The following is a 24223-nucleotide window of genomic DNA, read 5'->3' as shown; positions in this document are numbered from 1 at the left end:
GTAAAATTAGGTGTTGAATATTGAAAATTAGTGTGTGATGATGTAGGTAATGATGTATTTTATTTTTGGATTATTTGTAAAAATTTTCTATAAATAGATCTCTCATTTGTGAAGAAAATCACAATTGAGTTGAGAGAAAAATATTATAAAGTGTGTAGTGTGATAATTTTGAGAGTTTGAGATTTTTACTTTTTTACCGTAAATTTTTACTTTTTCACAACAATATTATAGTTAGTAAATATGTTTTGGTCTTAAGTTTCTCACAAAACGTTGACAAGTCAACTTATATAAATTAATTAATTTTATTTATATAAATCAAGATCATGAAATTCTATTTTTATTTTTGTTGTCAATGGAAAAATGAAACATTCATAACGATCTTCTCCCAAATATAATTTCCTCCTATGTCACTCTTTATCATCCTCACTATTCCAAAATCCAAGATCTCCTAAAAAGCATGAATAAGTCGATTACGGGGGCGTCAAGAGAGATCCTGAAATAACCATTCCGATGATTAAGCCAAGTTAAAACACATATCAATATTAGAAAAATGGGGAATAATAAGTGAAAGGAGAAAAGATGGAAACCTAAAGTGTAATGTGTAATATCCTTCTTTAAGAGAAAACTCCAATATATGATAAACAATTAATCATTATTTAAATTTAAAAAATATAATTCATTTATTTTTTATCTTTTTTTTATTTCAACCATGATTGATATCATCGTGTAATCCTCATTCTCATGTTATTTTTGAGTTGAATAAGAAAAATATGATGACATGACAAAACATGCTGACATAAAACATGAGGCATCGATTCCACATTGTATAACATATTATTTACACAAATTCAAACATTAAACTTATACAAAAATATAACTATCATCCAAAAAAAACACAGATTTTTAGTTTTATTTTTAAATGATTTAAAAAATTATATAAATATTTTATAAATAATTAATTAATTAATACTACGCGTGACACAAAAGGTGAAATTTTTGACCCACAAAATTAAATTAAAAAACAATAAAAAACCATAACGGATAATAAGATTCTATAGAATTCTTTAATGTATAATTTGGACAGTGTGGTCACAGCTTACCATAGGACAGTTCTGCCAAGAGCTCAGATGACCGCAGTCACCACTTCCTCTCTCTCTATGGTTCTTCCCATTTCCCCAGGGAAAATAAGTTTTACGTTGATTTTGACAGTGTTAATGGGGTTTAATTAAGGGAGTTGGACCCAAAAACAAAAATAATAATCGGAACTTTACTTCATTTCTTGGTGTGATCCTCCATCTCTTTGTTCTTGGAGCTGATACAAGCAGATACATACACCAGGAAAAACAAAATCACATTTTTTTCTTCAGTTTTTTATTATTGTCTTTGCAAAAGAACAAAGACATTGGCCCAAATAAGTCCTTTTCCCTCCATCCTCAGCATACCTGGGTAGTAAAAACAAAAGGAAGAAAACATCAAGAAAAGGAAAGCAAGTGACTGGTTTCCCTCCGGCAACGACAGTCCTATGGATCTTTCTGTGTTCGAGTTTTATTTGACTTTCACCCTCAGCATTTATGTTCTTTTTTCCTCAGGTTGCACTAGAACTAAACTACAACTCGTCATGTTTTTTCTTTTTGGGGTTTTGTCTCAAATGTGTGATCTTTAAGCTAGTTGTGGTGTCTTGAGTGGCAATTTTCTGAAAAAATTTGATCTTGGTTCTGGGTTTTCGGATAAATTTGCGTTTCTTGAACTGGGTTGTGATATTTTTGTTGTTTTCTTTTTTCAACAGGAGTATGTGGTACTAAATTCACATTTGTGAACAAATGCGAGGTCACAGTGTGGCCCGGTATACTAGCAAACGCCGGCGGTCCTAAACTTGATAGCACAGGGTTTCAGCTCCCGCCAGACACCTCCCGCACATTCATTTCTCCCGCCGCCTGGTCTGGCCGGTTCTGGGGCCGAACAGAATGCACATTCTCTGATTCCGGTACAGGATCTTGCAAGACCGGTGACTGCGGGTCCGGTCAGCCAGAATGTCACGGCTCCGGGGCAGCCCCGCCTGTCACATTGGCAGAGTTCACCCTTGGAACCGGTGGTCTAGACTTTTACGACGTAAGTTTAGTTGACGGCTACAATTTGCCTATGATAGTTGAAGCAACCGGCGGTTCGGGCATGTGCGCCTCCACTGGCTGCGTGATGGATCTTAACCGAGTCTGCCCATCGGAGCTCCGTGTTGGAAATGGGGCAGCTTGTAGGAGCGCGTGTGAGGCTTTTGGGAGTCCGAAGTACTGTTGCAGCGGCGAGTTTAACTCGCCCTCCGCGTGCAAGCCGACGGTTTACTCGCAGCTGTTTAAGTCTGCTTGTCCCAGATCCTATAGCTATGCTTACGATGATCCCACGAGCACTTTCACATGCAATGGTGCTGATTATACTGTGACATTTTGCCCCTCCACGTCAAGGTACAAGAAGATGCTTATTTATTGATCTTTATTACACGATTTTTTCTCTGATGGGTTTTTTGCTTGCTTTTTTTTTTTCTTTTTACATTAACTCACAACTTTTGTTGCATGATTAGTGTAAGATCCTATTAATGATGATCCATCTTTTTTATTTGGCAGCGCTGCAGATTAAGTTATCAATTACTACAATTCCTTTTGAATCTGACTAACTTTTCTTGATTATGGTGATATCTGTAGCTCATTGAATGCTGCTCCTCTTATTGTATTTGTGAAATGCCCTTTTGATATCTTTTACAGTCAGAAATCTTCCAAAAATCCAACTCCAACAACGTCAACCACACCAGAAACTGAGAATGGCGATGGATCGCTACCGGGTTCAGATAAAGGGTCTGGAATCAGTGTGACCGGAATGGATTCAAACTCTGATCCGAGATCAGCATCCGAGTCTACTTCGGACGAAGGGTCATGGTTGGCTGGTTTAGCCATGGGGGTTTCATCTGGGGTCCATTCTCCATCAACTTTGCATTATGGTGCTATCTTTATTTTCTTTTCATTGGTTTCCTTTTTTTGTTTGTAGTGCCCCTTCTGTTTTTTCTAGGCTCGGCTCCTCCCAATGCAGATTCAGATTACACTTAACACAAGGCTGCCTTGGAAAGATTGAGGGTTTGGCTTGTTAGTGGAAAAGAACAGATTGATCCATATTTTTAATTCGTTTCATTCTTGGGGAAGTGTTCTAGCTAGAATTTCATTTTTTTTGGCCTTAATTTATGTAAATTGACGCTGTATTTTAGTTTTCATTTATAGTTTATTTCATCCAAAGTTCTTTTGTCATTTGTTAAGTTAGTTTGCGCAGAGCAAGAAAACATGAAATGGTATGTCTTCAAATTTTAACATGTATCTTTATAAACTGTAAAAATCGAATTTACAGTAGCCCTTAACCGAATTAAGTTACAATTGAATGTTAAAATGCTTGGTATCTTTGCCTCGTGAGAGCGAAAAAGTTGAAGTGACTGTTACATTCCCGAACTTAGCAGTGACTTTGTATTCACCTAAGAATCCAAAGAAACTGTGGGAGCCATACTCGTCTGTCTCTCCATCCGCAACCCCCGATTGCCACTCTCTCAGAAGCCTATCTACTGTATCACCTGCTGGAAGGTTGTTAAATTCATCGTCTGTTAGGCACATTTGGTAGCAACCATTCTTGCGCAGAGCTGTCCACAGAATGATCCCATCTACAGCAGGATGGGAAAAGCCTTCTCTCAGGACTTCTTCTAGATACATAGCCTGGCAAGATAAGTGATGGACTGAATATAATGCGAAAGGGTGATTCGGTCATATTGCACACACTCAGGATGGAGAAAAATTCAGATGCATAATACAAATATGGTCAAGGTACCTGTGTTTCTTTACTGAACTCTTTGCTGATATCTACTTCTGTCAACCATATAGGAAGCCCGAGAGTGGCCAATTTATCAATAATACCCCTCATGAGTGGTGTGTTTGGCACATCAAAATGACCCTGTAGTCCTATGCCATCCATTGACACACCACCTCGTTGCAGCTCTCTAATTCTCGATACATACGTGTCGACAGTTGAGTTAACATCGCTACAAGTTTCAACTACATTAAACTCGTTCATAAACAAGGTTGCTAAAGGATCTGCCTGATGGGCTGTGTCGAAGAATTGCTGTGTGGCATTTGGACCGAGCCTGTCCTCGTAGAAATCGAAATGTAGCATCTCATTGTTGACATCCCAGTGGATGAATTCCTCTTTGTATTTCTTCATCAGGCTTTGGATTCTTGATTGGACAGCTGATTCCAGGTCGTGGCCCGACAGGTTTCGAACCCATCCAGGAATAAACTTTGGGTCCTCCCAGAAAATGTTGTGGCCTCTGACGATTATCTGGTTTGATCTAATGAATTCTAGCATCTGGTCTGGGATGGTGTAATTCACCTGCCCTGGATTGGGTTCAGTTGCATTCCATTTGAGCTCGTTTTCGAATACTGCTGCATTGAATCTCTCCACGAACCAGTTCTAAAACCGTGAAATTCAGAAGCACATAACCAGAACATCGCATTTGTTTCTTGACAGATTACACAAACCTGATATTGCGAATTTCCGATGATGGTCTTTGCTATGGCAGATCCAAATGGGAAATCTTTCGAGATTTGTTCGATTCTTACTGTTGCGCCTTGCAATTTTGTGCCTTGTTTATCTGATACATGGATTGTTACGGCACGTTTCCTTGCCTGGACCCGATTAAGAACAGTTTTAGAAGGCTGGAATTTGAACAATTTCAACTTGTTACATCTATGTACCTTGTTGATCTTTGTTTCCTGATTCAATCTCCATTCCTCGTTAGTGAAAGGCTGCAAAGAAGCACTCGCAGTTTCTATTCTGACATTTTTGCCATCTGAATTCTGGTGTTTCGGGATGAAAAACCCAAAAAAACCCAAATCAATCGACATCAAAACTTCACTCACACTTTATACTGACACCATATTTACCTGGAGATACAGCTTAGGCATTTTCAACGGAGATGTCGATACAAATCCACCCTTCAGAAAAGACCAACAACCCGCCTTTGCAGTAACGGTCCCTATGCAGTTCAACGTCCTTTCTTCCGTCACAAGCCTCGCCTTTATTAGAGACGAGTTGGCATATAGTATCCTGATCCAAACTGTTATACATGAAACATTCAAAATTACAAGGATTCTTTCTACTTGATTGCTTGAATTAGCATTTAAAACTGTAAAAAAGAGCAGGGATTTAACTGGAAAAACAATATTTGGTGCCTTGAGTGACGTTCTGCAGTGAAAACACCAGTGCATTAACCCGAACACCGTCACCCAGAACGACCTGTTCTATAGTTGGTTCTTGATCCTTGAGCATCCCTCCGTTGTAGAGTGGATCTTCAACTTCCAATTTACACTGCAAATAACACAGTTCTAATCTTTTCACCATATTCCAATCTTAATACTAAATATAAGCAAACATGTAGAATGAAATTATTCTGTCACAATCCAGCACTTACCTCAGTGTAAGCAGAAGAATCATAAAGTGGCCCATCTGCAGTAAATTAGCCAGTGTCAATCAAAGTAAAAATTCTTTGATAACATAAGCACGAGCTGAGGGAGAGAGAGAAAGTGCGACAAAACCGTAGGCTGAAGCCGAAGCAGAGGTCATGCAGAGGAGCAAAAACAGAGGAATGAAGTGTAGGAATTCTTTCATTTTCTTTGATTGGGAGAAATCTTGTATATTTTCAAGACAAAGAGACAGAGGAAAAATTGTTCACGGAGGAGTGGTGGCATCACAGGTTAAATAGTGTGGTTTTGAGGTGATATTCACATGCAACAATAGAAAAGCTCCCCATCCCTCGTTTGTACACAACTTGTAGAGATGGAAATGGACCTGTCAGTATACACAACTTGTTGATCAATGTTCACATATAATAGCTAGGAAAATCTAGAAAAGAAAAAAACATTCGACATATTTTTTTCATTCGAATTCAACCGTCTTTATTAATTAAAACTAAGTTGATATATGTCGGACGGAATTATAATCGATGAAATAATAAATATATTTGTATCCATATTTATATCTATCTAATCTAATATCTATCTATCTATCTATTCTATATAAAAACATGAATAAAATTTTGAATTGTGTTTTTACTTCGAATCCTTGATATTTTTTAATTTCCGATATTACCTATTGATTATTGGTCATCTTTCTGTTGGTATTCCGGATAATTTCAAACCACCTCATCGTATTTAGAGATAAGGATATGTTCACTATTTTTCATTGTATTTATTGTTATTGTTAGGATTTAATATTATATTATATTTTTAATTTGAATTATTATTCTTATATTTATTGTGATGCATGTATCGATCTTTTTCCTTAGGTTATATCCATGAACAATATAACATGCAAATTTTCAACCAAAACAAATTGATTGTGTCTAATATTCTATTCTCATAATTATTTTTTTCTCCCCTCAATTAATCATGCATAAATNTTATCTTGATATTTTATTTTGATTAAAAAAAGGCTTATTATTTCCTACAAAATATATACACAGTTGTATTGTAAACCAAGGAAATATTTTTGTAAATCAATCAAATTTGAAAAGAGAAAAACAAAAAAATATCAGTCAAAAAATTAGAATTTAATTTAAGTGATAAAAAAATTAATATAGAATAAAGATTTTCATTCATAAATAAATATTTGTTTGAGAGTATTATTATTTGTTCATTGGTTTTGAGCTCTCGAACTTTTTTCATTAATTATATTCTATTCAAAGTTCGATGAATTATGTGTTTTTTCTTATTTCGAAAATTTCACATGTATAAGTTACATAATTTATTTTCGATAGTTACAGTCGTTCTTATCATTCACGTCATTTGGTAGACAATGTGATGATTGAGGTGAGGTAAATATATGATTTTAGAATTGAATGATAATACATTCATTGACGATTTTTGTAAATGAATACATGTATTTACTAAAATACGATCCTATTCATATTCAAATCTACAAATTTTCATTTCATGTGTGTTTTTTGAGGAGCATATTAAGCTAAGAAATTAATTTAAATAAAATCCATTAACTCAGTTTAATTCTTTGCTAAAAACACATTGTGAGCAAAAAAATTTAAGCGACATTGTCCATAAAAAAAACGGCAAATTAAAAAAAAATATCCGATCAACCATTTTTTTAATAAAAAAATATGACCTCCCCAAATATATTTGAAATATACTATTGGAGGTCATTTTTTTAAATGTTGACTAGAGTTAGATAAAAAATTTGCTCCTGATAAATTTCTCTTTCTCGTGACAATAAATGCTATATTTCAAAAATATTAACCTATAATGAATACCTGACAATAGTTAGAAAACATTAGATATCAATAGTGAATTGAAAATACTATTATATTGTCATGCATCAAATACTTTTGAAAACATGAAGATAGTACACTCATAGAAAAAACAATTATATGCTCAAATACATAAAAATCAGAAAAAGCAATTGCACTTTAAATTCATTTGTTGCAACTTATTTTTCTTGCTTTTAAAGTTGAATAAATATATGTAAATGTATTACTCTAACTTAGTCGCAAACTATTGAGATAATTGAGTGGAGACTTGTAGTACATATATTGTTGGTGTTCAACATAAGCACTAGGGAAAAACGAAAATTCTATCCATTAATTTGATAGTTTGTCTAGGAAAAAAATTATATAATATTGTCAAAATATTTTTTGATAAGAAAATTGGTTATAAAGAATGGGTTTTTCATATATTTGTTTAGAAAAAATAAAAAAGATAAATTTATTTTTCATAGTTAAAACAAACATATGGATCATAATTCTTATCATATATACGTTATGGGGTATGTAATATATTATCTAGATAGACTAAAAAAGGAAGAAATATTTTGGGTGCAATAATTTTATATGCTGGGTAGAGTAACTGAAACGTGACGCTTAAGCTGATGTATGATTTAACCATCAACTATATCTTTTGGTAAAACATCAAATGTTCGGTTCTATAATTGGTATCAGAGCAAATGTCATGAATTCGATTCTCATTTATTGCAATGAGTGTAATCATTGAGAGAGATTGTTAGACGCAATAATTGTCCCTGCTTGGTAGAGAAGAAATGTGGCGCTTGAACTATTGTAACTGTACAATTTAAAAGATTTGAGTTGTACTGTTAACACCAACTATAAATTTTGGTAAAACGTCCAACGCTTGGTCATACAAAAATATATATTTAGAATATTATCACAAACAATAGAGAGTAATAAATGTTTAAGTTAAAAAGTAAAATAAAATAAAAATAATTTTTTGTTGGGTGATACTAAAACTAAAAAGAGAGAGAGAAATGCAGATAGATGATATTATTATTTTAATGTATTTGAAATGTTTTATATTAAATATCACGTGTAAAATTTACAACAACTAATCATAAATGTTAAATATTAATTCATTCAGTAAACACAAGGTAATGACTATGCCGAAGGAAGAGATTATATTCAACTTCAATTTTTTTTTAAAAAAAATTCATATAAATACTTTCCATTTATTTTTCAATAATTTTTTTAATCACAATAAATCATTAACATAATTTATAGATGAAAAAATGATGACCAAACATCTTGATTTAATTGTGTTAATCATAAAATATGTTTGAGATATATTTCCCAGTCGTTGATTTCCTTCTATTTGAGCAAAGAAACGCTAATAAAATTAAAAACTTTAGTTTTAATAGATTATTGTAGAATTAATGAAAATGATTATTTTTCAAATCAAAGAAATAGATAGTTTAATTCATGTAAATGTTTTAAAATAAAATATTTAAATGTAATAAAAATATCTATATTTAAATAAAGTATTGGATTAGTTGATTTTCAAGAAAAAAAATAAGTAAAATTACATCGTTGAATGTTATGTGATATATGAAAATTTTAAGGAAAATTTAAATTGTGACTAACATGGCTCTCATCATGTTTTTGATAGAAATACCGATAGTTTTTTTTACCAATTACTTTTTTATGTCATATTTTGAAGATTTATAATTCAAAATTTTAATCATTATGAGTTGGTCTTTATTATGAAATTTCATTTATTAATAAACAAAATTTGAATATTATTATAGATGTAATGAGAATCTAGAAGTCAAACTAATGTAAAAATAAACAATAAACTTATTTATCTTTCATATAATCAAATTATAGTGAAAATACATGCTAATTAAGACACTGAACTTATAATATATATCCACAAAAAGTAATATGTTGTGGATAAAATGACATATATATTCAAGATAACCAACATAAATATTTTCTCTACGTTGAGAGGGTGAATAAATACTGTTAAAATTTATAGAGCTACTACAATAGTCTGTTATTGAAATGTTCAAAAATGAACACAACACCGAGAGATTATTTTGAGTTCGATTTTCAAACCGAGCTAAAGTCACTCAAGATCTATGCGTAATCATCGATAATAATTCGATTGTTTTATTTTCTTACTTGAAAGTTTTGCGTTTAAGATAAAATATCAATTGAATTTTCAAAAAATTTCAAGCACATGCAAAGATCCAGGATAATTCTCATAAGCTAAATAGTTAAAATCTCTTATTTTTATTTTGTTATTTCGGAGAAATGTATTTTGTGTAGATGAAGTTTAATCGATATCATGATAAATATCGATAAAATTAAAAAAATATTGTGAAATTATTATTACCCTAAAGTTTTGGTGATTGACAAAATCAAAACAACACCTAACTGTTTCAGGAAACAACTGCAATCTTTTTTGCATAGAAAGAACCATTTCAACCGCTTGGTCTTCGACCGCTTGAACTTTCAACCGGATGTCCGCCTACAGCTTGAAGTAGTTTCAACCGTTCAGAAGACTTTCAACCCACTGTTCAAAGTCTTCAAACCGTTTATTTAAGAGCTATTTATTGCTCTCTTAATGAAAGATATTCTCTGACCGGCTCAGGGTATTCAATGATTTTGCATCACTAAAAGTCAACTATGTCCTGCTCCAGTCCCGATAAAGATCTGCATTAATGTCACTATCCCAGAATAGAAAGATTGCTTATACATCCTACAAGTTCTGATGTTAATATCAGTTGCCACAAAAGGATACTAAGTAGCAACTATTCAAGAAACGTAATTCAAGGCTGTGAAAGTAAAGAGAACACTAAATGTTTTGCTGAAGAACATTTAATGAAGTTGCAGCTAATAGTGACACATCATTCCAATGCTACAAGTTTACGTTATGTATCTTTTCCGAGAGTTGGGATGATAGCTTATAAAAGAAGAGCTGAAGAATGCAGATAATAGTTCGATCAATTTAAAAGATTTTCAACCACGCGAATGACACACTACTGAAGCTTGCATACTCAAAGATCTGAGCGCTCTTAAAGTTTACATATTTCATCGCTCATCAAGCACACACTAAGTAGAAAGATATCTAATCATTCAAGGATCAATTTCATGCTACTCAAAACATACAGTTTTCTTTTATCAGTAACCTTTGGTTATTTGATTGATTGTGTTGTCTGGTGAACCGAGGGTTCATAAAATTCAGAAGTGTAAAGTGATCACTTAGAGTTCCAAAACAGACAGTGTGATAAGTCCCGATTGGAATGGATTGTTGCAAGAAGTTTGTAAAGCCAAAGTCTTTTAGTGGAATCCTTCTTAAAGAGGAAGAAAGGATGACGTATGAGTTTTTATCTCCGAACATCCATAAAAATCCTGCGTCTTTACTTTTCGCGTGCACTTACTTTTTGAAGTGTTTCTTGTTGCCCACCAGCTGAAGCTATCATTAGTAATTGTGAACCTTTTTCTGCACTTTTCAAGTGGTTCATATTTTTGACAGTTCAAGAAAAACTTTCAACCGCCTAAAAACGATTGAAAACTAATTTTAAAAAGCAAATATTTTTAAAGAGTTTATTCACCCCCTCTGAACTCTTTCCCGATCCTAACAACTGGTATCAGAAAGGTTTTTCTTGAACGTTGATATCTACAATCAATATGACATCATTTAACAAGATTCGTATGTTTTCTAAAAAAATTATGATGACGCATTTTTATTTTATTTTATTTATATCCTAAATTACAATTTATCTATTAATAAATGTTCATTCTTATATTTTTTAAACATTTATTAATTTGATTGACTGATTATATCATCATCGCATTGTCTTATACATAATTTTTTATTATATAATTTAAGTTAAAATCTACCACACATAATTATCTTGGCCAATAATGATCGAGATACCACGTGCGCTACTTCCTAGTTTCTATAAATGGAAAGTGCATAAATTCAGTAAAACACAAACTATGACCTAGGAAACAAAGAAACACAATTCGAATTTCCCAAGTCCATTGATTACCAAAATAAAAAAAATTACCAGAAACTGAAATAAAGCTGGTTCGAAGGCCTGACGGATATAATTTGCCCTTAAACATTGGCATCGCGGCCAATCGATGGATTTTGTTCGTTGGCTAACCTGTTTCCACCAAAAAAATATATATATTTTCATAAGAATCATCTGGTATCGCCAAAAAATCCTCCAAAATTGTCGACTTGTCTTATTTGACTTTAGGCTGATCTCAACGCCAAAAAAGGCTTAATTCCAAGGCATCAAACACATGTGCAAGAGATCTGTGATTTATTATATTTTGAAGGTTGGAAAATTATATACAAAATTTTTTTTCAGCGGTCCTTCACCACTCCTATTAGCCGTCTCTCCCTTTTGTTATCTTCGGGAAATGTATTGGCCATAGCTGTAAGAAAAATGACTCATATCAGAAAGGAAGAAAACGTGTAGAAAATGGCGACGGCCATTGCCTACAAATTTTTGACAAAATATAAGTACACGCCTCATCTTTAGAAAATTGAGACGTGCACGTACATCTTCTTTTGACAATTAGGCTCCCGCATTAACTCATTGATGGTATGAGACGCCTATATATATATACAAGCGTTTGAGGTCCCTAAACATACAATCTCATACAGAATAATACATCATCTATAGAGAGATTGGAGTGTTTAGAAGGCTTCAATCGGAGGAAAATCAAAATACTTAAAGATGATTCAATGGCTGGAGGTAACGCTCGATTTAGCTTCCGCATATTTGTTTATCATGTTTATATATACGTAAAGAAACATGATTTTTAGAAAATCTCTAACAATAACAACATAAGGTTTCGATTGTTTGCATGTCAAAAAACTTATCCAAAGGAGGCTAAGTGCTGTGATGTCCAACTCGCAAAAAGAGTGAAATGTGACTCCTACAACTTTATGTAAATGGTGTCTTTCCCGTGATGAACAAAGGCAGGGAAGAGCATCAATGACAAAGCACAAAACAACAACCGAACTGACTTAAATTCAGTCCATATATATATTTGCCTCTTTCCCACGTCTCCAATTGAGCAGGCAAAAATGCACAAATCACAAATCAATCACATGATATTTTCTTTGCATACTCGTGTTGTTGTAGTGATCGGCCATGCGACATAGCTATCCAAACGTGTCGTTTGTGTTGATATACAATTTAAATAGCGGGGAAAGAGAAAAGTGCCAAACTGTACTAGAGAAAATGGTTTGGTGCCTTAGGTTACATTATTTGTATGTGGGAGAGCTAGGGTGGGGATGGTTCTAAGAAGGCGTGGGAGGACAACAAACATGGCCTAAACTTTGCATGCCTTTGCAAAGGGACCATTATATTTTACCACAATTGTAACAAATAACTATATTATAAAATTAAAATGGATATCGTAAAACTTCTCTATGTTCGGCATCTTGAATCCAAAATTCACATTATTGTTGAAAATTTTAAACTTCTATGAATGAAAATTGTGGCTTGCATTGAATTGTTTTAAAAGTATTAATATGCAAATCAACTGCACTATTAATAACATATAGTCAATTTCATAGTATAATACGAAATTCATAAACAACCATTTTGTCTTCCTACGTGCAGTACTATATTAATTGTAGCAGTGAGGAAGTGAGCTATTAATCACATGGAGTATGGAAGTGATGGAGCTATCAATGTCTTTAGTTTAAGCATATAAATATGGAGTCCATTTCAATAATTCAAACACTGGATTTTTTAGCAACCTAGTTCTAAATTCTTGCCCATTGCAACTTTGCTTCTCTATTTCGGTTTTGTTCGTCGATCCAAAATCCTTAATATTGCAGGAGTAAATGGTTGAATATTGTTGCCAACTATGATTTGCTTTCAAGATAAGGTGTAGTGTGAGGAGGAGGAATATATCGAGTTCTTTAATGGGCCATATTGTTGTAGCATTTGAAATAGACCCCAAGATAATCTTTGGCCTAAGGGGACCAAATGATTCACATCAGTTCTAAAGACTACAGGCTGTCCAAAAGTAGATGTCTTTTAGTCACCGGGTACCTGAAATATTCTTCTAATTGGCGTCAATCTTGGCACCGATGGTGCTTGGTGAAATACATAAAAACCACCCGCAAAAAAAGGGGCTAATAATGAATAGATTTTGTTGTAAAACCTGTAGAATGCAGAAGCAAGAGGCCATGTTCATCCAAATCGTGAAGGGTAAAGTGGATTCTTTTTTGCAGAAAATCTTCAGTAGTTTCATGAAAAATCGGCATATGATGGCAATGTTTTATCTTTCAAATTAGTTTCTTTCATATGCTGCTAGGTAAAAAAATTAATCAAAGATATGAATTACAACAAAGTCTCAAGAAATATTTATCCATTAGAGAGTATTTCTTCTACATTCTGTGCATTTCTCTCGTTGATTGATTATAATTTAACAACGCTAAAGACTGAAATTTTTTGCTAGAAGTTGTGCTGCAAGTACAAGTGTTCTTGAGGAGATGCTGGCCCGATCTCTTCGACAAGACTTCTCAATCCATCCGCAGCACCCGTGCCATTGCACGGGTTTCTTGCTTCCTGCAGGTTCTTTCCATCAAGATCCGAGTCAGAAACAGAAGATTTCCTCCTTTGTGAAGATGCAACGCTAGGAAAAGTGATCCATGATGGAGCTCGAAACTCGATTCTTTGATCCTCTGTGTCTGCTCCATCAGTTTCTGAGGTTGAACGGTTCCCGGATCTTTGAGAAGACTTGTTATGCAATCTGCTGCTTCCTAAAACCACCTCGGTTGGCAAGATAGGCTGCTCGTTACATGGGCTGCCCATTAGCAGAGCCAGGGCACGCTCCAAAGCCGTCGTCGCTTTATCCATTGATGGCCTCTCTTTTCCTCTCATTCGCACACATTTGCTAGCGATGTTCGCAATACGTTTCAGAGCTTCAAGTTCCACTGGAGGTTTCAAAACTGGATCCAAAATGCTTTCTATTTCACCTGCTTTGATTAGAGGGACGGCCCATTCGACAATGTTTCCTTCTTCATACTGCAAGTCGATGGCTTTTCGACCGCTAAGAATTTCCAAAAGTAGAACACCGAAGCTATAAACATCAGACTTGGTCGTGAGGTAGTGAAGCCGATAGTACTCAGGATCTAGATAACCGAGTGTTCCTGCTGGCAATTCAGCCAAAGGGGAGCTACTATTAGTAGGCCCTAATAGTGAGAGGCCAAAGTCCGACACACGGGCATTGTGCTCTTCATCAATGAGGATATTTGACGATTTTATGTCCCGGTGGATTACCGGGGGACAAGCATAACCATGTAGATATTCAATCCCACGAGCCGCTTGGACAGCAATAGTCACCCTTCTCACCCAATCTAGTTGTTCTTTTAGCTCCTGATTTTTACCATGGAGATGTTGATGCAAGGAACCATTCGCCATAAACTCGTAAACCAAAAGCCTCTCACCTCCATCTTCACAATAGCCTAGCAAATTAAGTAAATGTGCATGATTTAGCCTTGAAAGCAAGTCAAGTTCAGTATGAAACTCTTTCGAGTTCTTCATATCAGGAGATACAATAGCCCTCTTGACTGCAACAACGGTACCATCCTTCAAAACGCCTTTAAACACGCACGAGAAACTACCTTTACCGACCAAAGTTTCTTCCTTAAAACCATCCGCAGCTTTCTCAAGTTCTTCGTATGTAAACTTCTGAGCCCTCCTAATCTTTAGCTCATCTAAATCCGGCCTAATTTTCCCAGTCTCCTTATGAAAAGAACCATTCCCACTACTTTTCTTGGACTTAGCAGAGCACCTACAGTTTCTTAACTTGTATCTAACATAAAGAATTGAAGTCAAAGATACAGCACATACCAAGAACACAGCAAACGAAATCTCAGAAAAAATTATGGGCAATTGCATCGACCAAAACTTTGCATTCCTTCCTCCAGAATTAGCAGCAGTGGAGCAGTTTGAATGGCACTTGCCGGAGTCGCAACTTGAACAATTAAAACCACATTGCCTATCTGATGTCAAACTGCATTCAGAAATCTGATACATTTCACTGGGACAGCCACTGCTACAAGGCAAACAAATGTTGGATCCGGAAGACTTGCAAGGGGAACTCGCATTGTTGAACTCGTAAAAACCTTTCGAACAAGGCGCAGGCTTGCAGACGCCGGGTGAAACCGCCAATGGCAGGGCTGAAGGAAAACCTGCACCCCAACAAACAGGCAAGAGAGAAGATTCAGCCAGAACTCCACAAGTGAAGTAATCGCCGGCTGCAATCTCATAAAGTTTAACACCATTAGGTGGTGGCGTGCTTCTTTCGACACTATAACCCCAACAAACAACTCCTCTATCATTACTTCTGATCGCACAAGCATGAAACCTTCCCCCAACTACAGAAAGCATAGAATCCTCAGGAGACAAATCCACATTCAGATGCCCAGAATTTATCACAGAACCAACATAAATTTCTTCTTCAAGATCCAAGCTCCTGCCCCAACAAATCACTCTCGAATTCACCCCTTCCAAAATCCCACAAACGTGAAACCCCCCAGCTGCAATCTTCCAGAACCTCAACTCCTTAGGAATCAAAGAAATCACATTACTTCCAGTCTCATCACCCCAGCAAAAGACACTTCTATTCCGAGCAAACAAGCCACAATTAAACTCGGAACCTGCAGAAATAGACTGGATCTGCCCATCAATGTCGTAACTTTTGGTCATATTATAACCCCAACAATCAATTAACGAAGAGTTTCTCAACTTTTCCATCAAGGGTTTTCTCAAACCGCACAAGTGATGATCCCCAGCACTAATTTCTAAGTACTCTGAATTCTTGACCATAGGTTGAGGTACCCCCATTGGAATAAATGGCGTATTCCCCCAGCAAAAGGGTTGGTTCGAATCCATCTCAAGACCACAAACAAATCCATTTCCAGCTGTCAAACCAAAAAAAGGCGAATGATTCGGAGTAGCACGAACTATAGCCGAGTTGGAGCCATAGCAACTAGCTAAATGGGAACCATCAGACTTTATCCCACAGAAAACCGGTCCATTTTCACCATAAGAAATTGCGATGGACGACATTGTTCCCAAGCTCGAAACTTTGCTACATAAACAGGAAAAAAACAGCAAGAAAACCAAGTTCTGATCACGAAAAAGCACATACTTTTCAACCCACCGGAACTTCATCTCTTCTGAGGATGAGAACCTGAACCCAGTTGGGAAATTCAGCTGGAAAGTTGGATAAAAGGGTAAACAATAGCGTACGTGGCGGAGGTGGTGGCTATGGAAGTTAGCTGAAGCGTTCCAGAGAGGAGAGAAAGAGAGGGAACGCGAGCAGGTGGAGCATTTAATATTGATCCGACGGTATATATTTGTCGAGCGTTGAATCGCACGGCCTTCGTTTGCTTTAAAATAATAGAGTTATGTCCAGATACCGCTGGATGTCACGCTCACATTAAATGCTTCGTTCTATGTTAAAAAATTTGAACTTACTAAATTTATGGTTTAATTAATTAACTCTCTTTAATCATTGTTAATGGTCCTTAATTGACTTACATTAGTACATTTTACAATTTTTTTTTTTACCAATAATCAATAAATAATTAATTGCATAGGGAATAAAAAACCATGTTATAAATTCCATTAGCAATATAAGATTGGTTTCATGAGCAAATGATTTTCTATTCTTTAGTAGGAGATGTTTTTGTCTCTTGATTTTTCAGAAATAAATAAAATACATACGTTAATATATATATTTCTTCGACTACACATGTATGTATATGTTGTAACACTTTTGTCCTAATTACACAAGTATCATGTTCTTTTTCAGTGATATAATGTTTTTTGGTTGTAATATCCTCTATAAAATTGAGATTTACCTAATGATAAAAATTAAGGATAAGCGTATAGCAATAAACATAACACAAAGTGAAACAAAATATTTCGATCAGTAATTGAACAATATGCATGTTACAAAAAATGTGAGAGGAGATGTTTTGGATATTCGAGTTGATGGAGTAGGTGAACATTTGACCAATGATCATAAGTTCGATTTTCATCACAAAAATCTCTTTGTAGGAGTTTTTGTCACACAAGACTTGTCCAGTATAATTTACCTGACTAACATGGTTTATATGCTATTACGTCAGTCGTCATTATAAGATATATCCAATATTCATCGAATTGTAATGTGTGCTGATTCTAACATCATAAAAGAGAGCATGAGAGGAGGCATGTTCATGTAGATAATTTATTTCTATATCTTAAAAAGAAATTTATCACAATAGTTATTTTAAAAAGGTAGAATATTTATGATCATTTATCCTAAACAAGGTAAAATATTAATTACTTGGGCATCGAATGCGACTATTACTCGTGTTTGTGGACAAAAATGCTTACGTTGGTACTTTCACGTGTCATGTCTTTTTCTTTAGTATCTATTTCTTGTCCTTTTCTAGGTAGTAAATAAATATAAATAAATAAGATTATATAATTCCATCTCATGAGAGATAATGACAGTAAGATTTGGGTCAATCCGATGTTAATATCATTTTATTTTAATTTTATCCTATCATTATGACAGACCATGAGATGCTACTATAGAGTATGGGGTTGCAATCGATAGTTAAATAATATTAATTAAAAAATTCAGACTCTCTTCTCGTGTGATGGGTTAAAATTGATATATATATATAAAGAATAGAATGAGTCATGATTGAACTACTTTGACCCAAAAATAAAATCCATGGTAAGCTAAATATTTTTAATTACTTGGGCTCGTATACTAGCCCACTCTTGCTCATATACCTCCGCTTATGTCCATGAGATGTGTCAATCCGATTCATATCTACAATGAAAATCGATTTTTTTTTTACTTTAAAGTAATATTTTTTTCATGAGTCGAGTCAGATCGAAGATCCGTATCACAAATTTGATCTGTGAGACGATCTCATATGAGTTTTTGTCTTTCTTTTTTCAATGGAACTCATACACAACAATAATTTTGGACCATCAAATGCAATTGTGTAGCATCTTTATGATATCGTGAAATAATCCTCTTAGGTTTGATATTGGCCCTTAAGTTTGCTCCTTTGGACAACGTACTTGGAGTAGCAAGAACTCTACCCAAGATTTTATAGATTGTTGTGAGGGCTCGACTTCACATGGGTTTTGGGATGACTTAGGCTGTTAATTTGTGATTAAATTAAATGTTGCTCTTTCCAAGATTAACCCAATCTCCCATATGGTCATAATATATATTAATGTCTAAATTTTATTTTTTAAAAATTAAATTTTAAAAAAAAATTTGTTTGTCGATTCGAAGACACAATAGTTTCACTTGGCCTAAGTTGTCTGGAATTTGAATAATGAGTTCTTGGAAGAGCAAACTTCCATTTTACTGTTAAAAATGAGTTGCAGTTTGACTAAAATTTCACCAAATCTCCACATTATAACACCACAATCTATGACAACATTAATGAATTCACATGGGAATATATCATTTTGATTTAATGTGATGAGTTGTGTTATAATCACAAATTATTTATTTAAATTTATTGTTTGTCGCATGCTATGTTAATTTGTATTTTTTATGTTTACATACAAAATGGTTAACCATAACTAGGGATAAAAATATATATCAGAAGCACAAACTTGAAATAAATTCATTCCATAAAAAAAAAAAAAACAAATTTTTTTGTTCCGGTTCTACTCCTCGTTCTTCTTAATTTTTGGAAACACATAAATATAACTTGTACGGCCGAATAAGATTTAAGTTGCAACATTAATAATCAAATATGTAAACGCTACAACAACTTACGAATAAGACCTTGTATGTAAGTTTACAAACCATAAATTTGATTACAAGAAAATGAAAGTATCTCCTCCAATTTTAAATTTTAATTTATATAAAAGAAAATTTTTTATAAACATATTTTGATACTACTTGAGATACAATTAGCTCACATATTTGTTTGAATTACTTTATGCAATTACCAGAAATTAAATACATCCCTCTAAATTTTTATTACTTTTTTTTCTGAACTCGCAGTTGTGAGTAATTTATGTATGATTCAGTGATTGCCTATTTATTTGGATCCAATTGAGATTTCTTTTCCTCTTTGGTTTTCGGGTTTTTGATCCTGTTTTTGTTAATTTGCAGTTTGCACGATGTCTGATTAGTTTTTTGAGAGAAAATATACAAACAAAAACTTAAGTTTCGCCTCTCTCAAGCCCTCTGCGAAGCTTCTGGCTTTGCTGCTGATAGATATACAGAAGATGGAATGCTACTCAAAAGATCATCACAATTCTGGAAAAACTTTTTGTATGCAGACCTTCAAAAGATCTTGCGACAATCGTCCGAAAGATCCAACGCGGTCGACTTATTCATCGACTGGTTATGATGGCATGTTTTTTTTGTTGGTCCCACGTGCGGAATTTGAGATAATAAAAACCCGAAAATAAAGAATAAACTGGACACCGAGATTTACGTGGAAAACCCCTAAAAATTATTAGGGTAAAAACCACGAACAAGATGAAATGAATTTCCACTATAATATTTTGTGGTGTACAAATCACTCACTGTGTTTCCAAAGAGAACACATACTCTCTTAATACAGGAGAACAAACACCTCACAAATATTATAGAATATTATAAAATGAGAGAAAACTCGAAGAAGGGATAATTTCAGAATGAAGGGGGGAGCTCTAAAAACGCGTTTTCTCTTTTGAAATATTAGTCAATTCTGCCAACCGTTCCGTCTTCAAATTTTGCAGCCAGCCCATTTATTGATTCTTTGACTTTTCTACCGACATTTCTCCCACTTGGAGATTTGATTGAGAATCAAACACATCTCCACACATCCTTTCAATCTTGCCATTACATGCTGCTTACGTTTGCGCTAGGCCACTTGAGGATCTACACCACTCAAACTTATCAGTGTTCACTGGCCTGATCAGAAAATCAGCTATGTTATCCTTTGTATGGATCTTCTGCATATCCAAGCTTCCTTCTTCTACTACTTCCCGCACAAAGTGAAATTGTACTCCAATATGTTTCGTCCTGGAATGAAAGGCTGGATTCCTTGCGATGTGCAAGGCACTCTGACTGTCACAAAACAAATGAACATTCTCTTGTTTGTGCCCAATCTCCTCCCATAACCTTTTAATCCATATTGCCTCCTTGCAACCTTGAGTAGCTGCCATGTATTCTGCCTCTGTTGTAGATAGCGCTACAACTGTCTGCAGTTTTGAAACCCAGCTTACTGCTCCTCCTGCAAGTGTAAACACATAACCAGTAGTAGATTTCCTCTTATCAGGATCACCTGCATAATCTGAATCGACATAGCCCCTGAGTGTAAAATCCGATCCTCCATAACATAATGCAGCATTCGAGGTACCCTTAATGTATCTAAGGATCATCTTAACAGTGCTCCAATCCTCTCTTCCAGGATTCGCCATATACCGACTAACTGCTCCCACTGCTTGAGCAATGTCCGGTCTTGTACAGATCATGGCGAACATCAAACTTCCCACTGCTGATGCATATGGTACTCGAGACATCTCAATCCTCTCTGCTTCACTGCTAGGACACATCTCGGATGATAACTTGAAGTTAACAGGAAGAGGGGTCGAAATTGGCTTACTATCTTGCATGTTGAAGCGTTGCAAGACTTTCTTCAAATAATTTTTCTGGGAAAGCCAAATCTTTCTGTTACTTCTGTCTCGGTGAACTTGCATCCCTAGAATCTTGTTTGCTGGTCCCAAGTCCTTCATATCAAATTCCCTAGCCAACTGTGCCTTCAATCCTTGGACCTGATCTTTGTTGGGGCCTGCTACCAACATGTCGTCCACATACAACAACAAAATGATATAATCATCACCAGACCTCTTGAAATACGTACAAGGGTCTGCACTCAGTCTGTTGTATCCGAGGCTCATGATATAGGAATCAAATCTCTTGTACCAACATCTCGGCGCCTGTTTGAGACCGTACAGAGATTTGTTCAACCTGCAAACCAAGTTCTCTTTGCCTTTTTCCGCAAAACCTTCTGGCTGGAGCATATAGATTTCTTCTTCAAGATCTCCATGAAGAAACGCCGTTTTCACATCTAGCTGTTCTAGATGTAGGTCAAACACCGCACACAATGCCAGCACCACTCTGACTGTTGTAAGCCGAACCACAGGAGAAAATATCTCATTGAAGTCAATGCCTTCTTTCTGAGCATACCCTTTTACCACCAATCTAGCACGATACCGCTCCACTTGGTTATTGCCATCACGCTTGATCTTATAGACCCATCTGTTTCCAATGGCTTTCCTTCCTCGTGGTAGTGTAACAAGATCCCAAGTTTTATTTCTGTCTAATGCCTCCAACTCTTCTTGCATTGCTATCATCCACAAAGATACATCCGAGCTTTGAGTAGCCTCGTGGAAACTCGATGGCTCACCATCCTCTGATAATAGACAATATGCAATATTGCTTTCAGTGACATAATCTGAAAGCCAACCTGGTGGTCTTCTGTCTCGAGTTGACTGCCTCACATTGGAAACTTCAGACTCAACATGTTCTTGTTCTTCGTGCTCTGGTACTGCTTCACAAGAAACTTGACCTTCGTCTGTCTTATTTTCCACCTGAAAAATAGTAGTTTCTGAATTCGGTGTGCCTTTGTCTCCCTTTACTTTATCTTCCTCGAAGATAACATCCCTGCTGATGACAAGCTTGTGAACAGTAGGATCCCACAAGCGAAACCCCTTTACTCCATCAGCATATCCTAAGAAGATACATTTTCTGGATTTTGAATCCAACTTCGATCTTTCTTGCTCATTGTACAGAACGTACACAGGACTTCCAAATGTATGCAAATGAGAATAATCTGTCGGCTTCCCGGTCCACATCTCCATCGGAGTCTTCAGATCAATCGCCACTGAAGGAGAACGATTGATAATATAACAAGCGGTTTTGACTGCTTCTGCCCAAAATGACTTTTCTAGACCTGCAGTCCTCAACATAGCTCTTGTTCTGTCCAACAAGGTTCTGTTCATCCGCTCCGCCACTCCATTCTGTTGAGGTGTGTAAGCCGTCGTAAACTGTCTTTTGATGCCCTCATGTTGACAATATGCATCAAATTCGTCACTGGTATATTCTCCTCCATTGTCAGTCCTCAGACACTTGATTTTCTTTTCTGAATCAAGTTCAACCCGCGCTTTGAAATCTTTGAAGATCTGGAAAGCATCTGATTTCTTCTTGATTGGATACACCCAACATCTCCTAGAGAAATCATCAATGAACGAGACAAAATATCTCGCTCCTCCTAGGGATACAACCGGTGCTTGCCAAACATCCGAATGAATCAGCTCCAATATGCTTTTGCTCCTGGCAGTAGAAGTGCCAAACTTTAATCTGTGTTGTTTACTGGTAACACAATGCTCACAAAAGGGTAGTGACACTTTTGTAAGTCCCGGCAGCAGCTTCCGTTCTGAGAGAATTTTCAACCCCCGTTCTGACATATGCCCGAGCTTTCTATGCCATAACACTGTTAATTCTTCTCCTGAACCATTTGATGCAACAGCTAGTTCCGCCTCTTTGTGTGTTTCTCCCAAAAGTACATACAGATTTGCAGCAACCTTTTCCGCCTTCATAACCACAAGCGCGCCTTTCACAATTTTCATGATCCCGTTCTCGATCCGAGTTTTGCACCCGATGTCATCCAATTGCCCCAAGGACAAAAGATTTTTCGTCAGTCCTTTCACATGTCGTACCTCCTGTATGGTGCGAATGGTGCCATCAAACATTTTAATTTTGATAGTACCGACCCCAGCGATTTCCAAGGCATGATCATTTCCCATGAATACAGATCCTCCTGAGACTGGTTCATAATGATCAAACCATTCTCTCCGAGACGTCATGTGCCACGTCGCTCCTGAATCCATAATCCATGTGTCACAAAATTTGTGTCTGCCTTCTGCAACAGTTGCTGCTTCGCTGAATAATATTTCACCACTGCCTGAAGTACTGGCCACATTTCCTTGAGAACTCTTCTCGATACTCGTACACTCTTTCTTGAAGTGCCCTTTACCGCCACATTTAAAGCAGTAAATATTTTTCTTCTTACTTCTCGATTTTGATCTACCTCGTCTTTGACTCCCACTAGAGTCACGGTCCATAAATCTTCCTCTTATCATCGGTAAAGCCTCCGCCTGCTTCGATGTTACCAACATATCTTCCTTATTCTTGCGCCGGCTTTCTTCACCGAGAACCGCAGTTAAGACATCGTCGAATCTTAGAGAGCCCAAAAGAATATTGTTGGTAATGTTGATGATAAGTTGATCATATGAATCTGGTAGACTTTGAAGTAAAAGCTCCGCACGTTCATTTTCCCCTATTTTATGCCCCATGGAAGTGAGTTGGGCAAATAGAGTATTCAGTGTGTTGATATGGTCGGTCATCGATGAAGATTCCGCCATTCGAAGAGTATAAAGCCTTCTCTTTAGGAAAATCATGTTGTGTAGCGACTTGACCTAGTACATCTTTGTCAGAGTATCCCAGATAACTTTGGCTGTTTTTATCTCAGAGATACTTGACAAAACATCGTCTGCTATAGCCAAGTGTAAATTGGCAACAGCGTTGTCATTCATATCATTCCACTTTCCATCATATGTAATCTCCACCGGTCTGTCTCCAATAGCCGCCAAGCAATTCTCCTTTCTTAAAACTGCTTGTATCTTTATTTTCCACAGCATAAAATTGCTTCCGTTGAACTTTGCTATCTCGTACCTGCCCGCCATTATGTCTAGAACAATTTTAGTAGACTGAACAAAATAATCCCGCCTTAAATAAAAAATCTCAAAAAATCTTTTCTGATGTGGAAGATCA

At 35.7% G+C, this 24223-nt stretch overlaps 3 protein-coding genes across 4 annotated transcripts; 1 reads left to right on the top strand and 2 right to left on the bottom strand.

Moving 5' to 3' along the window:
- Positions 1–1115: 1115 nt before the first annotated feature.
- Positions 1116–3033, top strand: LOC140973677 (thaumatin-like protein 1). The gene is made up of 3 exons (XM_073436652.1): positions 1116–1589; positions 1787–2456; positions 2754–3033. The coding sequence occupies exons 1-3, from the start codon at positions 1523–1525 to the stop codon at positions 3031–3033; spliced, it is 1017 nt and encodes a 338-aa protein (XP_073292753.1). The 5' UTR covers positions 1116–1522.
- On the bottom strand, positions 3013–5840 carry LOC140973676 (endo-1,4-beta-xylanase 5-like). 2 transcript variants are annotated; one of them, XM_073436650.1, is made up of 8 exons: positions 5616–5836; positions 5492–5526; positions 5232–5388; positions 4965–5137; positions 4776–4877; positions 4560–4706; positions 3853–4491; positions 3013–3740 (listed from the first exon to the last, which is right to left on the bottom strand). In XM_073436650.1, exons 1-8 carry the CDS (start codon positions 5686–5688, stop codon positions 3405–3407), a joined length of 1662 nt encoding a protein of 553 aa, XP_073292751.1. In that variant the 5' UTR covers positions 5689–5836; the 3' UTR covers positions 3013–3404. The 2 variants fall into 2 exon arrangements, with proteins under 2 accessions (XP_073292751.1, XP_073292750.1); XM_073436649.1 differs by having other exon boundaries at positions 4560–4877; positions 5616–5840.
- Positions 5841–13326: 7486 nt separating this feature from the next.
- LOC140973672 (serine/threonine-protein kinase-like protein ACR4) lies at positions 13327–16914 on the bottom strand. The gene has a single exon (XM_073436645.1). It carries the CDS (start codon positions 16534–16536, stop codon positions 13810–13812), a length of 2727 nt encoding a protein of 908 aa, XP_073292746.1. The 5' UTR covers positions 16537–16914; the 3' UTR covers positions 13327–13809.
- Between the last annotated feature and the right edge of the window lie 7309 nt (positions 16915–24223).

The sequence above is a fragment of the Primulina huaijiensis genome, chromosome 3, assembly GCF_012295235.1.
Source record: "Primulina huaijiensis isolate GDHJ02 chromosome 3, ASM1229523v2, whole genome shotgun sequence".
Lineage (NCBI taxonomy): Eukaryota > Viridiplantae > Streptophyta > Magnoliopsida > Lamiales > Gesneriaceae > Primulina > Primulina huaijiensis.
This window is presented reverse-complemented; position numbering and strand designations above follow the sequence as displayed.

Bases quoted from the DNA above. Each gene is read 5' to 3' on its own strand.
- LOC140973676 (XM_073436649.1), bottom strand. From the start codon at position 5,688: ATGAAAGAATTCCTACACTTCATTCCTCTGTTTTTGCTCCTCTGCATG. The intron at 5,527-5,615 runs GTTTTGTCGCAC...AATTTACTGCAG, and splicing joins TGCTTCGGCTTCAGCCTACG to ATGGGCCACTTTATGATTCT. The intron at 4,878-4,964 runs GTAAATATGGTG...CCGAAACACCAG, and splicing joins TGCCTAAGCTGTATCTCCAG to AATTCAGATGGCAAAAATGT.
- LOC140973677 (XM_073436652.1), top strand. From the start codon at position 1,523: ATGGATCTTTCTGTGTTCGAGTTTTATTTGACTTTCACCCTCAGCATT. The intron at 1,590-1,786 runs GTTGCACTAGAA...TTTTTTCAACAG, and splicing joins TTATGTTCTTTTTTCCTCAG to GAGTATGTGGTACTAAATTC. The intron at 2,457-2,753 runs GTACAAGAAGAT...TATCTTTTACAG, and splicing joins TTTTGCCCCTCCACGTCAAG to TCAGAAATCTTCCAAAAATC.
- LOC140973672 (XM_073436645.1), bottom strand. From the start codon at position 16,536: ATGAAGTTCCGGTGGGTTGAAAAGTATGTGCTTTTTCGTGATCAGAAC.